Source organism: Melanaphis sacchari, unplaced genomic scaffold, assembly GCF_002803265.2.
Source record: "Melanaphis sacchari strain LSU unplaced genomic scaffold, SCAv2.0 Contig11_pilon_pilon, whole genome shotgun sequence".
NCBI lineage: Eukaryota > Metazoa > Arthropoda > Insecta > Hemiptera > Aphididae > Melanaphis > Melanaphis sacchari.
In genome coordinates, this window is record NW_020270469.1 from 819,739 (window position 1) to 837,334 (window position 17,596).

At 24.6% G+C, this 17,596-nt stretch overlaps 1 protein-coding gene across 1 annotated transcript in view; it reads right to left on the minus strand.

Moving 5' to 3' along the window:
• LOC112604183 (monocarboxylate transporter 2) overlaps positions 1-17,569 on the minus strand; it is a 310,370-nt gene extending 292,801 nt beyond the window's left edge. The window contains exon 1 of the mRNA XM_025353101.1: positions 17,503-17,569. Within this exon, the coding sequence (XP_025208886.1) occupies positions 17,503-17,551 (49 nt within the window). The 5' untranslated portion in view covers positions 17,552-17,569. The remainder of the gene's footprint in view (positions 1-17,502) is intronic.
• Positions 17,570-17,596: the final 27 nt, after the last annotated feature.

Here is a 17,596-nt window from a genome sequence, read left to right on the forward strand (position 1 = left end):
CTATAAAAAGAAAATTTGACTACTATGTGTATTGTATTTTTATTAAAGGTTTTTATTGCCATAAACTATATAACAAGAACAATAATGGTTATAAAAATAATAACAAAGTTTTATTCATTTAAATATTTTCTATTGAATTCGGTAAAAAATGTAAAATATAAAACTTTACAGTATTATTAAGATACAATTATTTTTGTCAGTTGTTATAAAAATATGAATTAATTCTCTTATTCATTATAGTTATAGATTATATGAATATAATAGAAAATATATCGACAATTCTTTTAGGGGAATTTTCAGTTTGAAGTTTCAAACTGTGACCAACTTTCTCAAGTAGGTGCATTGTGTACTGTCTACAAAATGATGTATAAAAATAAAAAATACTTCTATTGTTAGGGAACTTTTGTAATATGTTGTACATTGTCAATGCACTTCTATCAAACGATTCGTAGTAACCTTTCATTATGCTGTTCAACAATACAAAACCGCTGGGAATCGTTCGATTTTTTTCAATGAGAGTTCATTATTTATCAAACCAATTTATACATATATCATTTTATTAATAAAAAGTACAAACATATTTATCCTTCAATTACAGACCTTACAAATGTCATATAAAAATTATAACTTTAGGTATTTATTTTGTTTAAAACCATATAATTCTTAACCCAATTAATGGCATTTAAAAATCGAAAGTAAAATTAATTTGGTTTATTTATAAGATCTTTTAGTCTTGAGGGAAACGAACAGTTATTTTATGAAGGTATTTCTTGATAGATTAGAAAAAATGCGTACCTATGGAAAAAGGAGAGCATTCTATAAAGTAGCTAAAAGCTGAGATATTAAATTCAAATTTTGCCTAAAGAAGTCTTCCGGGAACAACACTTCGATATGAATATGCCAATACCAATATCATAGTTTATTATTTTATTTTTCTTCGCCGAAAATATATAGCTTCAATTTTAAGCAAAATACATAGGTTATTTTTACTCAAATATTTGTTAGGATTATTGAGAAATAATAGTGAGAAGACAGATTCGTTAAAAACGAGTTGATTTATAGGATTTGAAAAGGTTTTTTGGTATTTATTGTTTTGCTAGTTCCCAAATAATTTAGTAATGATTTTCGGAATCAGTGAGTAAGTAACAATAATAAATGAATCGGAAGGGTTTCATTAATAATGAAACAAAGTGTCATTGTCTGAAAATTATGTATTTTTTTTTTAATTTTAGTTTTGACTGAACTTCATAGATGGACTAAAAACAACTACGAATAGAAATTTTAAAGTTACAATTTGCTAAAAACTTTATAGATAACTGAAGTTCTGTGGTTAAATGATAACTTTGTAATATTAATAATTAGTTCATTGCAATAAAAGTATAATTTATTATACTCAATACATTGTTAGTTTAATAGTATATAATAAATTAACGAATAATGAAAAATGAATAATGTCATCACTGAAAACACATGATAATACGTAGCAACTAGCAAGTAATGCCTAATACAGTCTATCAAATCAAATTCCCATAAATATTTTTTTTTATAAAATATTATTACCAAGTTCTGTTTAAAAAATATGTAAATATGTAATCTATTAACTAAATAACTTCAAGATACATTATATATCTATACAAAAAAAAAAATATGACCGTTAGTTCATGCTTCATGCATATAAAAAGAACTTGTGAATTTTGTTTTTAAAAATTCGTTTGAAATAAAATGCACATGCGTTTAGAATTCAGAAATACACGTAATATCACTCTTAAAAAATTTAAGTTTTAAACTACGTGCTTGTATTGTAATTCCTAACTATGTTTATTTGTAGACTTTAGTTTAAACTTTACAAACACGTCATATACAGTTATATCCCACTGTATAAATTAGTTTTGTAGATGAATACTCTTATATTTTATAGCCTAAACGTACTTCCAATGCATAAGCTTTTATCGTGGTTTATCGTTAAATCCTTTGGATATCAACAACAGACGTACTTTTTTCGCAATTAAATAGTTTCACCACAAATCCACATATTCCTCGAACTTGCAAGTATACTTACACATCAATAATACCCATTTAATGTATAATTATTTTTAAAATGTTATATTTTTTAAATCAAACTTAACTGATTCGTGTTTAAAACATTTCATCGAGTAACAAAATCATAACAACTGTATACATATACGATATACACATACAATGCGATTTGTTTGTCATGGACTACGAAATAAACATCGAGTGAACCTTGCCCTAACTGCTGGTCTAAATTAGGTTAGAGTTGGGTAGTAATTTCTGTATCTTTAATATTTGCAAGGACAATTTCCAACTAAACATCTGTGTTGCAAACTATGTACCTTAAATCTCAATAATACATCTTAAATACGTAATGAATTTCGAATCTAATTATTAACTTATCGTGAAGCCACTTCGATGTTTTGTTTACATAAAGTTATAGTCCCATTTAAAGAGCGATGCAGTCGGTGGAAGGATTTGTAGATATGAGAAAGTGTTTCCTTGTCCAGTTTGCTATTCAATCAGCCCTAAAGGGTTATAATTATATTAATAAATTCAAATTGCTTTCTGAGCTATGAAATAATCACTATAGATACGATACTATAAATTATATTTAAATTTCTTACAATATACAAAGCATATATTTTAGTATTTTAGTGTTGTTTTTGTGAAATGGGTGATGTTTGTATGATGCCAATATTTTCCATTTATCCAAAAAAAATGAAAAAAATATATAGATTTTTAGAAAAAATCAAAATTTTGAGCAAAATAGTCTACGTTTATTATAATACTTCGACTGATTATTCTAGATTCCCGAACAAAATTCACTTATAGCAAATAACTTATCACATTCTTCAGGATTGAAGATCTAAACGAATTTATATTTGACCCTAATCATATTTTGTATGATTCACAGTATGAAGTTTTACAATCTATCCAGCTGTCTTGCAATCACTAAAATTATTACCGTGTTGTAATAAAATTGTACCGTCTATAAATCGTTCGTAATATTTATCACATTAATAATAATAATAATATTTGCTATACATTAATACGATATAAATGACGCCAAATATTTAATGATGATATAAAGGTAATAAATACCATAAACATAGGGTAAATTAATTATGTTTATAATTTTTAAGTTTTGATTTGTTTTCCTTCGTTCACGATAGACATCACAAATCGAGAAGATACTATTGGTTTTACTATGCAGAAAATAATATATTATATAATTTATATTTATATATAGATTATATATGTATATAATATCTATTGTATATTTGGTCTGGTTAAACAAAGTGTATGTTCTTATAAAATAGTGATCTAAAAAACTGACAATGCTACAGATATAATGATTTAATAGTATTATGCGCCAATGATCCAATGAACTTATGTTTTTTCATGTAAAATACCAGGGAATCATAGTTTTCTCCGAAGGTAGAAGACCTCTCATACTTTTTGTTTGATCAAGTCAAAGCCTTTTGAGCAATTTTTATATCTCGAAAATACCAGGCTATTATAGTTATTACTTTTATAGTACCAATTTTTCCTGTTTTATACTGACCAATTGAGCGACTTCAATTCTGTTCTAATATGTTCATTAATTATAAATATTTCTATTAGACTTTGATAAAAATTTTATAAATGTAAAAACTGTAAGCAACGGTTTTAATCATTACATAATATAAAAAGTTGTGATAATATAGTATATACTACTGACTTTCATGAAAACTATACATTAACATTAACTTTGCACACAGAATCACCAGAGTATAGAACATTTATACAAAAACTTAAATACTTATATCAAAAAATTGTGGTTCAAGTACATTTAACTTAGTATTCACCAAATAATAATTATACCACTTGTTTTGTTCGGTATATAATATTCGGAAGTATGCAGTTCCATCGAAAACGATTTCTCACGAAACGCTGAACCCAAAACGTTTATTTTATAATAATGATTGTCGGCATGAGTCAGACATTCAGTGGTTAATTTAAAATTCATATTGCAATAGTTTCGGTGAATTGCATATTTATTTTAACAGTCAATGATATTTTTATGAAATTAGGTTACCTACTTGTATTTTTATTTCTACTTTAATACAATTTACAAAATTATTTCATTATTTATATTATATATATATATATATATATATATTTTAATTAAATTATACATAATCATTACCAATTTGTATTAATTGTAAAAACTTAAAAATAACTATTGATAAAGTAAGACAATAACCACAATTGCTGAAACTTTAAAGGATAATAATAAAATATTATTATTACTGTTATTTTTATTATTGCTTAAACAATAATACACATTTTATCATATTTATAAAAAAATCTTTATGTTATTATTTACCTATAATATTGTGTAACACAAAATGCAATGTCATATTTAATTCACAGTAAAATTAAGTAAACAATAAAACTATCTATTGAAATATTACCAATTGAAACTTGTGACATGAATACAGCTTCTATATTATTAATTATTATAATATCGACGTAATTCACCAATACAATTTGTATTGAACAATAATTGAATTGTCTTGCACTAAAAATACAAGGTAAAATCATTCATTTATTCAACATTTAAAACATTAAACGTTATGCACGTATGCCCAGGAGAATACTAATGAATACCGTTGGTTTTTATATTTTTGTTTTTCATAATATTTTTTCATATTAATCCTCATTAAATAAAATATTAACTTAAGCAAAGATTAAATTATACAATATAATAAATTATAAAATTATAATAATAATATAAGCACTATTTACTACATTATTTCGTAGTGTATAATACATATTATATTGAATTATAAGGGAGAAGTACACAATTAAAAATGCAGTGTAATTGGTTTATCAATTTACAATTGAAATTTTTCAAATTATATAGTATGTTTAAATATTTTAGTCTTTGTGTAATTGTATTTTCAATAAATAAGTATCCAAATAATCAATATACCAGAGTTTTTTTCTTCAAATATTATTTAACTCTATTTTAGTTCATAAAGCTGAATGCATTATAAGTAAAACCGTTTCAAATAAATATACTCAATTTAATATAATATATAATTTTAATATAACCAAATAACAATTGTATAATTCAACTAAGTTTTCCGTAGATATAAAATCACTTATCTCATTTATTCAGAAAGCTATTTTGCCTATAAGATAATAACATTACATTTTATTTTTCAAATTTAGTTTAGTTTCCTTATAAACGCGATGGTCTGTTATTATGGGTTTCGGAGCAATGTTTCCCAATAAATAAAAACTAGACGGAAGTCTGATATAAATGAGTCTCGCGTACTTTTAAACCAGACTTACCAAAACAAAATGTATCACACACTTACTACACATGGTATTTGAGATTTTCGGTGTGAAAAAATACCAAAATGAAAATAAAATAATATGCATCTTCTGCATATATATATATAATTTACTAACGTCTCTTGTATCAGAATTCGTATAATAAAGTTTCCTTGGCGACAGAGTGCATATGTATCTTATAAGCTATACACATTAACGTTTTGTCAGAAAAAAAAAAGGTTTTGATTCGCAAAAAAAGAAAAAATGTCGTTAAGTGTAACTAAAGAAATTAAAAAGGACATGAATAACAAATCTTAAACACAAAAATATATTATAAAATTATTATGTTTTATCGCTGCACCTATTAAAAAAGTGAGCAATTTTATACCACTTGATTTTTGCAACACTTTTGTACGATATAGCACATATGTTTTTAAAATCATTTAACAGTTAAAAAAAAGTATGCAATTCAAATAAAATTCATTTTTATTTTTATTTGCAGAAAAATTGCTTTTAAATGGTCGTTCAAATCTAAGAAACTGTTAGATAATATATTACATATTATATAATATTATGTATATTAATTATTAATTATCTATTTTATTATTTTACGCAAGATTTAAGTTTGACTTATTTATTCAACGCTTTACATTATTTAACAAAATTCCTTTTTTTGTTTTTAAATTTATTGAACAACCATACACGTGTATTAATAGTAATATATTCACAAATACAAAATCAAGGTGGCAAATTGTTTGACAAAGTTTTAGTCACGTACAAACCATTTCCCTTTTACATATTTCAACTTAAACGACAAACATAATGTAGCATGCTTTTATAAACAATTTTTATCGTGAATAATATGTACATATCTGTACGATATTTTCATAATCTATTAAAAATCCTATGTTTTATTCTTTTGATGTATAATATTCAATAGATCTTAAGAGTTAAGTAAATGCATGTTCATTTTAATACAAATTGTTTATTGAAAGTATATCAAAATCATTATTTAATGGATTAATGGATAATATAAATAAAAATGATTTCTTTGTATTTTAAACAAAGTTGTCAATTTTTTTTTTTTTTAATATAAATTTTTATTAATAAAATAATATGATAATAGTTTTATTATTGAAATACAATATTAGAAAAATAAAAACTTTCCAAACTTGACATGAATTAACTATTAATTATAAATAACTTTTAAGTTCAGATAAAGTAAATTTAGCTAGTCCACCAGTTAATTTATATTTTATAAATAATGCCAAGTAAAACCATGTTTTATTGTTTAGTAATGAAGAATTATATACTTGTTATGCCACAGCAAGTTTCATTAAACATGTCAAATTATTTTTTTTAAAAGAGGAGTAATGTTTCCGTTACCTCACTCAAAAAATTAGACATCTAATGAATTACTTTGTAATGTTACAAGATCTCCGAGTCTAAAAAAACGTACTAATTTAAATTGGTGGAATAATTGAATATATACGTTACTTTTAATTAGCAAATCCTCGTGGGATGCTCGGCTGTATACTTGCGTTATACATCATTTGACGGGAAAAAAATATGTATTCCTACACCAATATCGTACCCCTCCTCAATCAAATGCAATTCGATTATATTATATTAAATACATAATACTATTAGAAAAATTTGCGTGAAATAATAAATTATCATATTCATTAATAATTATATTAATTATCAATTTTTTTTTTTTTTTTTTATTGCTACAATTGTACAGTTTAAACAAAATTTTAGACTTAACACAAAAATCATTCTTTTTTCCACTCATTAAAAATATATTTTTCCTCCCTTTTTCGTGATAAAAAAAATGTTCCAATAATTTTAGGTAGATCTATCAATTTGGTTCATACTATTGTTCATTAAATTAATTACGTAATCGTATAACTAAAATTAAATAAGTAAATAACAGTTTTTGAATTTATTTCACAGTATTGGTAGTACTTGATTTTTTAATATTAAGACGTTTTTAATTTTTTTTTTTTACTTTAAGAACTTATTTTATATTTAAATTTAGAAGAGGACATGTAAGTAAAAACTTTAGATACTTTTGAAAACATTCTTCGTCCGCTTTTGTAATAGTTGGTTTACTTCTCAACCATTTAACAGTTATTTACAATCAATATATATGAAAGTTAAATCAACGTCACATACGTTTTAAGGAAAATTATTATGTCAATAAACTTCATAACTTTTGTTTATGCCGTATTTTTTATTGCAAATTAAATTAATAATAAATGTGATGATACGTGTCAAAAATAATGTGTTTATTTATAAACAAGCTACTTATAATTTGTTATAAGTAATTTATATTATCTAAAGCGTATTATATTAAAGAAATAAATTTAAATATTTAATATATTGTAAATATTTATAACGTCTGTACAATTAATAAGAAACTAAAAACTATTACATTATTGAATTAAACAGCTACTTTTAAAGACATCTAATATATATATATATATTTATATTTATTATACATGTATTTGTATGTGTATTTACTATAATTGCGGAAACATTACAATTGCATTAACATCGATTCTCAATCAAAGTAGTTCATCTACCGACAAACACGTCCGACTATTAATATTGAGTACCGCTATATATTCGTAAGCACTTTAGACAAACAAATGTATAATATGCTAATCGAATCGATTGAGCTCTAAATTATTTTCTATTTGGTATTTGGTCTAATGTGTTTACAAGCCTTAAAAAACACAAAACTGTTATAAATATATATATATATATATATATATATAAATATTGTCCCAAAACGTCTAAAAATAAATATGAAAATTAAAAATGTATATATAAATATTAATTGTTAGTATATCTTTTCTGATCAAGAATAATAATATAAACCAAAAAGATAACAAAAATAATAAGTGTATGAGTATTTACAAAATTATAGCTGAACGAAATTATTTATCAGATATTTATTTTTAGATGTTCAAAAGTTAAAGCCTCACTTAAATAGCTAAATTTTTGTATTATTTAAAGTAATAAAATTAAATTTAAATCTGTTAGAAACTTTTTACACTTAAAGATGATTGACTACAAGCATAATTATTAAAAAATAAAAATAAATGTAATTGAATCGACTAAGGCATAATAAATATACTAGTTTTAGTTGATTCAAAATAAAAAATTCATTTTAATCGTAAATATAATATTCCTACAATGCGATTTTATAGTTAAAAAACAGTTTGACATATTTCATACCATTTTTTAAATGTATTTAAACACTGTAAAATAAATTCTAATAGTGAAGTGAAAAGAACATACCAAATTGGCTTTATAATAATTGTTATTATTACAATTCAATGAACATGACTAAAACAAAATTTAATAAGAAAAAAAATGCGCCAGAACGTTTCATGTATAACATTTATGGATTGAAAATCGAACCTAGATGTTATAAAGACCCAAGTCTTTTGATGTTTTTAAATAAGTAATTTATTTGAACATTATTGTAAAACGATAGATAAACGTGATAAATGTTTAAAAAAAAATATCAGCAAATGCAGTTTTATCAATGTCATATTTTAACATTGCACCCAAACTTAACATCTCGATATGCTATACTGTATTAAGATAAATGAAATAAGATAAATGGTAATATAACCAAGTAACCCAATCACTATATTTTACAATGATAAAAGTTTTACTGAACATGTGTAGGTAATAATTGACAATATAATTGTATTGAACTAAAGCTTAACTTTTAACTACCTAGTTAACTAGATCGTCCAATTACAACCATAAGAATATTTTTAGAAATCACAAGAAAATTATTAAGACAATTTCAGCTTAGTTAAAAAAATCAACCACACATTTACTAAGATATCAATAAAATATTATAAAATTCACAATTTTATTTCGCAACAAAATTTGAACTACAGCAGTCTCAAAACATATCAAACAAATTGCAATTAGAGTATTAATGAATGTTTAATTTTTTTTCACAAATAATAATCACTAATTTTAATATATAATAATATTATTTGCCTTAATTTAATAACTTGTCTAATTTTATTATTTGTGAGTAAACTGTAATTTTTATATAGATGGTTGCTACTTTAGGTAAATTAAAGTGTGCGGTAAATAATTTATTACAATTCTATCTTCAAATTGAACTGTACAAATATAAAATCATCATTTTCATGTTCCGTACGTCAACTCCTTTAATGAATGTCAATTATTTTGGTCCGGATCCGTGTCAGTGTCAATGGCACCATCATAGATTTGATGTCCAACCATCCCTTTTGGGTTTTCATTCATTTATATGGTATTTCATGCACGTGCCTTGTTTCATTATAAATGCGAAAGCATGTTGAGAGAAAATTTCACCATCATTAAAGTATACATTTGTATTCACACGAATCTATATTTACATATATTGAAACTTGCGATATTTACCAGTAAGCAGACTGTAATGTTTGGCCTCAAAATAATAATATGAAAATAATAAACGCGTAAGTGCATGATACAAAAAGTACTCACCTCGTTACAAGTCTATTTTATATTATAACTTATAATATATCTTATATGAGTTTGGAAGTATTGATACATTCAAAAATAAGATGGTATTGCTCTGCTGTAAAGTAGGTATCGAGTAAATCTCTGTAAGCAATGAATGTATTAAATTTAGATTCAGACAACTCGTATATTATTTTACAGTGTATATTTCATGGTAGATTCTTTGGTATTGCTACTAAAGTTTTTTATTTTACTATTCATTTTATCGGAAATATTACATTTATTATAATATTAATATTTACTTATCATAATAATATATATTAATATCATATTATATAATAGTTATAAGCTTTTAATTCAATACACATAGAATACTGTAAAACAATAGGAATAGGATCATGGTATAATAAAGAAGCAATAACTTAAAACTAATCAACATGGTTTAAAAATGTCTTCCAATATATAAATGGTTACTCGTTTTTAAAGTAATAGTTATTTTAACAGTGAATATAGAATTCTATGTCATAACAATTTAAACTCCGACGTTCATAAAAAACAAATGTAACTTCGGTGTACAATGTAAAAAAACGTATAATGGACCTTATGCATAAATAGCTAATAAAATACTGACTTAACATTAAACACTATGAATAAATGTATGATATAAATAGCTCAAAAAAAGTAAACATTTTCAGATATCTATTTCTAATGTAAGAATAATCATAATATAAGCATTTGGTGAAATTTTCAAATATCTACAGTTTATTTTAAACTATTTTTATTTACTTTTGAGCTACACCAAAAAAACAAAAACAATTTTGTCAAATACAAGTTTTTTTTATTTTTGACAATTATTTTGAAAAGTAGGTACTTAGAATTTTTCACACACATCATTGTAAAATGAATATATTTATCGTTCCGCTCATAATCTAAAACATGCTGAACATAATTTTATTTACTATAATAATAATTATTTAAAAACAAGTTATTAAAATGTAAATTCTATACACAGTTTTTTTATCCTACCATATAAAAAGTCATATTTTCGATCTAAAAAAAATTGAAATATCTTTGTTCAACCCCGAATTATTATTTTTAAAATAGAGTATAGATAATAAATACACATAACTTCAAAACCTACAATATCTTCTTTGTTCCGCTCGGTATCTAAAACCATCTACGGATTATGTATTTTCAAAAACAAAATTATTTATTTGACAATCGTCGATTGAAATTTAAATATTTTTTCTAAACAACGATGAAAAAAAAATATCCATATCAGCATACAGCTTAAAATATTCTGTTGTAAACTACAGTGTTTATAGGTACAATGATATACACAACAATGGACTATGGTTACTGGTTAGCATAAAAAATAAAGTTAAATGAGATATTACTAAATGTTATATTAAAGTAGATGTGTGATAAAAAAAAACAAGTGACAAATCAAGATAAAAAAAATTTAAATATTATATTATTATCGCATTATAATATAAATATAATCATTTAAATATTTTTAAATAAACAAAAACATAAATAAATGTACCTGTTTTAAAACAAAATTGTTTTTAAAATAAAACTAATTTTATAAGCATAAGAATTTAAAAGTTTCAGAACATATTTTAACTAAATATTTTGGTCATTTTTGAAGCATATTTAATAGTTTTTTAAGGACATAATATAATACTCGTACATATGCTTTATTAATTTATATATATATGTAATGCAAGGTACATTTTTATCTTGTAAAGATAATATGTAGTACTTCATGTTTTTTGACAGATTTACGACAAAAGAGGTTGTGCATTTGTGATCAAACTTTATCTAGAAACAAAATAGCAGTATTCAAAAAAAAAAAAGGTTTAGACTTCGACACGACTGAAAATCGACAATAAATAACGTTTGGTAAAACTAAAACAAAATCTTAACAGAAATAATACATCGTTTTCAGTACAAAAAAAAAAAAAAAAAAAAAAAGTTAACATGACAAAATTTTAAATAATATGTACAATACGTTGTATACATTCAAATATCAAAATATTCGCAAAAAATTTGCATGCTTGATGAAACATTCTGTATACACATGGAAGAATATGATACAAAAATATATAAGTAATTCGATAATATTTCAGTTGTAACTGTTAAACTGTTTACGACAACTGCGATGTGCAGACAGTATGGACTGACGCCTAACAATATGTAATATACACACAACACCCAAATAATAAACAAATCAAAACATTTAAAATTATTAAGGTTTACTTTTAAGTTAAAAAATATGTTTGTTTCAATATTCTTTAGAATATTTGATGCAATTATAAAGTAAGACACTATACGTTTATTAAAGAAAATAGTATTTTTTTTGTTGACGACAACCATATTATATCACAGTAATTTCGATGTCCTCATTTTCAATATTGATATACATACATCGATAAATTTTAGAATGAAAGCTGTAAATTTAATGAAATAAAAGAATACAATTTATCTAAAATTGCCTGAAAAGAAAATTTTTATTCAATCCAAGCTACATTTATTGGTTTCTAGTTTTGATTCGAATATTATTATTTACAAATGTAATAAAATGCATGACATACTCGTAAATGGCCTTCTACGACTTCACGGTCATCCCGTTCTGTCAATCGATGCACGTGTCTTCCGGGTACTGTCACCGATTCCGGTCAGTGCATTTCCGACGACGCTTGTCACGTCCGGTAATAAAGAGCATACATCCAACCACCACCCCACAATAATGACCTTTATAAGTTCAGTGGATTGTGCAAGCACCGAATATGTTTGAATTTTTTACCTTTCCAATTTTTCACTTGAAATTCGAAATTCCACATTGCACGTGGTTTATGTAGTGTTTTGAAAATATATCGTTTTTAGCCTAATAATAATTTAAATCATTTGTATGCGATAAAGTATTTGAATGGGGTCGAGGAAAACACATAATAAAATTGATGCGATTGCGATTGTGTGATTATTGATTGATAGCAGGCTGGTTTTAAAAAATGTATTTTTAATGTTAAAAAAAAAAAAATGATTTATCTGTATTTCAGATCCGTAAATTAATCGCATATAAATACTCAGGATATCGATTTGTTGTTTTTTTTTTACTTCTATTAAACATAAAAAATAATATTTTTCAAAAACTAAATTATTTATAAATTGTAATATTACATACATTTATGATTAATTAAAATATTTAAAAGTGTATCTATTTTTAGAATACAAACGCATTTTAATTCATAACATTTATAATTAATAAAAAATATATAGAAAATTGATAAAATTAGATTTTTGTTTGCAATAATGTTAATTATAAGCTAAAAAGTTTGGAAAAAAAATAAAATTAAAACTTATACGTCATATATTTTTGAAAATCAGTGAAAATATTTGTTTTGATGTGACTAGTTTTTTTATTGTACTTAAATGGTTTTGTTGGTTATTGTCTTTTTATATTATTATAATAATGTATTTACAAATAAATCATTTTAATATTCTTCAATGCATTCTGTTAGTCTTATTTTGATTATTTTATTTATTTATTTTTTTAATCTTATTTAAGCCCAGCAACTAAGGCCATTAACTGTGCGCTTAGAAACAGTAGGTTTTTTGTATAAGGTTTATTTGTAAGGTTTGGTTAGTAGGGTTGGAACACATATGTGTATGTCTGTGCGCTATAGGTTCTCATAAGAACTCGGGTGGTCACTCTCCGTTTAATTTGTTAGTTAATATAAATAGAAAACGTATACAAATTAATTTACTGCCTACAGATGTTTTGATTATTTCCCGAAAATGTGGTCAATGTTGAGTATATCACACACAGTTTTTGCCTTAACATGCGACACCTGAACTGTATTATTATATTTTACCCTTGTAAGAACAACCAATATATAGGTTACACCATGATTTTGACATTTTCGTTGTAAATGTCTCTAATTAATTCAAGTTAATACATACTTTTAAGTGGTTAGCCAAATGTCTTAAATTTTAACTCTTAACATTTAATTAACCAATTTAAAATAATATTAATATGTTACTACTCATATTTTTAATAATACCTACCATGAAAATAACATTTTTACAAAAGTATTATTTCCAAACGGTCGTAAAACTATTTTGTTAATTAAACATTTCAAAATGCGATATAAACAAAACATTTCATTAATTGACAATAATAAGAATTAGAATTCTTATCATAACATTTTCTATATTTCATAACTTTATACTGTACAAAATTTAGCACCATTTACACCATTTACTGTTGGCTTATAATAAAGGAAAATAGAACAATTATAAGATAAAAATCTAATTGTTAATTACAATACTTTGTTAACACACAAAAAAATTATAAGAAACTTACTATTTTTTTTAAATCACATTTTAAACCTAGTTTGAGAATTACAACCATTGATATTTTAACCATATAGACATAAATATGTCATGCAATCATATTTGTACATTGTATCCAAAAAAATATCACATTTGATATGTAGTCATGTAGTAAGTGTTTCAATGAAGGATTATGATATTATAAATGTTAATTTATTATAATTTAAAACCAACTGATCTGTATTATATTTATTTTTGAATCCATTACTTTATTACTTTTGAGTACCTCAATACTTTAATCTAAGTTTAAATATAAGTAAACAACTTATATTAATGAACGTTGTTTTCTTAAAATGTATTTTATTTTTTTTTTTTTTTTGTGTGTGTGAATTAGCCATAATTATTTAGTAATACATATTATAATATCTCGATCAAATATAACTTAAATACTTTACATTTTCGATTATTCAAATGACATTGTTAATCAAATTATGTTATGATAAACATCTAGAAAATATATAATCTTCCAGAAAACTGAAATAAATTTAACTCTGTTCCACTATATATTACAAACGACACAACGGAAACTTGCATAGATGAGAACAGTTGATACGCTTAAATTATATTTCAAATTGGTTTATATCCAGTCAAATAAGACTATTAATCCTATTTATGGTTTTAACTCGGATACCAAATTTAGTAATTGTAAGTTCACTGTGGCTGAAATATTTGAGGCTTTTCTATCTCTATCTCTGCCTAATGATCACAAATATGGCCCAGATTTAATACCAAAAACAATTTATTGCAATTGTTATTATACGTTATTTCGTTCCATATATTACCTGTTTAATCGCTAGTTATCAATTGGATGTTATCCTGATAAGTGGAAGACTATTTATGTTTATCCTACTATTTTTAAATCAAGTATTCAAAATGTTGTCAATAATTATCATTCTATATCACGCCTAACGAGGCTGAGAAAACCCCTAAAACAAATTATAACTCCTAAATTGTTAGCAGCGTTTTCTAGTATAATTTTGGATAAACAACACGGTTTTTGGTACTATAAATCAACTATAATAAATTTAATAGTTTATTATACTGACAATGTGTCAATAGCTCATAAAGATACCCAGATCGATACACTGATATTTTAAAAGCTTTCAATAATGCAGAACTATCTATTTTATTAAAACAAAAAAACAAAAATATAGCAGTATTTCTGGACTTCTGTTAAACTGGTTTAAATCATATTTAAATGATAAATCTCAACAAGTTAAATTAGGAAATTCTATCTTATCGAGAATTAATGTTCCATCCAATGTTCTATGATAAGGATATATATGTATTGATTTTTCCTTTTTTTAATATTTATAAATGCTATTACCGATATCTTTAAAAACTATAACTTTTTAATTTTTGATGACAATCCAAAAATTTATTTTCCAATTTATTCAATTAACGATTATGCTAAGTTAAAATCCAATTTACATCAATTGTATTTCAGTATTCGTAGTACAAAACAAAGCGTAAATGCAAAAAAATGTTCGCTGATAACTTTTTGTCATTAATTAATTAAATTATAAAATTAATAATTTTGATTTAGCGGTAGTATTGTATATAAAATATTTAGGTACCTGTATATTATGACTAGCAAACGATCAGTCTTTTAATATTTCAATAAATATGATATTTAATAATTCTCTTCGTATGTATGATTTCATGCATAGTAATTATCAGAATTTAAAAATCCAAACCACATAAAAATCTTATATACTTTTTCAGTTCGCTAAAACTACAGTTATTAGTTATTACGCCCCAACATTAGTTGGATAAAAATTATATTATATAAATTATACTGATTAAAGCCAACTCGTTAAAATGTTTTGAATTTTTTTGATAATACTCGACAAGGTTAAAATATCTAATTTAAGTTGACTCAAAATAAGTTTCTATGCAAAATTTTTAATAATTTACCATCATATCTATTCTATATCAATATTTGTAATAAGTATTATTCGTATGTATTCTATACTGAGCCAACAGCGAGTATATTATGTATTTTTATATAATAATATATGATAATAGTAATTTTGAAGCCATAATTTTACATTTTTACATATTATACGAAAAGAGCTATTTAGTTATACGTGTATATGAATATGTATAATATTATCATGTTAAATTTAATTGAAGTAAATCGTATCGGCAATGTGGTACAACAATAACTAAGCATTTCAGATAACATATACCAATTTATTATAATATGACGTGGCCTTTATGAAATTATTAAGTTGGCTTATTATAATAATATAAATCTGTATACGGTTACACGAGCTTCAATCGCGACTCAACAGCTCTAAAGCTTTAGGGAATCGTAAATTCTTGTAACGTATTCAAAAACTTTTGGGCCTGTTTATTTCCAAACACTTTTTTTTACAAAACAGTCGAGACCTAAAACATTACGGGTTGGATTACTATATTCTCTACAAAATAATTACTCGAAACAAACTAAACCTACGTAATTGCTAAACAATATGCTTATGTAATGTGGTTGGTCTAAATATAAATTTATGATAAAAAAATATTCTTATATAATGTGAATGGTCTATTTTTGAGCAATCTATCTTTCAAATGTTCAAAACTTTGGTTTTTATTAATTTTTTTTCAAATCAAAGCTTTTAAATTTTCTACAAACAGATTTCCAATAAAACCTTCATATAATTTAATACTACAAGTATTATATAAAATCCAAATCATTAAATAGGTATGTCTATACACAGCTGAGCTTTAGCCCGCGTAACGTGTGCACTGTGCACAATATTAGAAAAAAAACGTCGACTATTTTTACTAAATAAATAGTACAAATGTAATCACTCGTCGAAGCGTTAAATATAAACGTACGAGATATCGTTACCGTGTAATATTCGTGAGATCCGCGAAGACACAAGTGTTGTATTAACCTGAAAATATTATCGCTAACGCGCACACCCTGCTCCTATAGCGATGTACTCCTCAGAACGGAGGTGATAGCTCAACAAGAGGTTGCGTGCAAAATAAAAAAAAACGAAAATCCCCGTTTCGAGAGTCGATTTTTCCACAAATTTCGGGCAAAAGAATGTCAACTGTAAGGGCGGTGAGGTGTCGGTAAACCGCCCGACGACGTCCCCTCCACCGGAGTAAACCGTCGTCACAAAATATTATCAAACAAAATATTATTTTTATTATTATTATTATTATTACGTAGGTATTATTATATTAATATCATTATCACTATTATTGTAGTTATCGCGCGAAAAACGTTCGCCAACATGCACTGACCTGTATTGACCACCGGCTGCCCGTGCTTGGCGGCCGCAGGTCTCAGCATGACGGCCGCAGACAGCTGCAGTCCGTGGTTGAGCACGTGGACGGC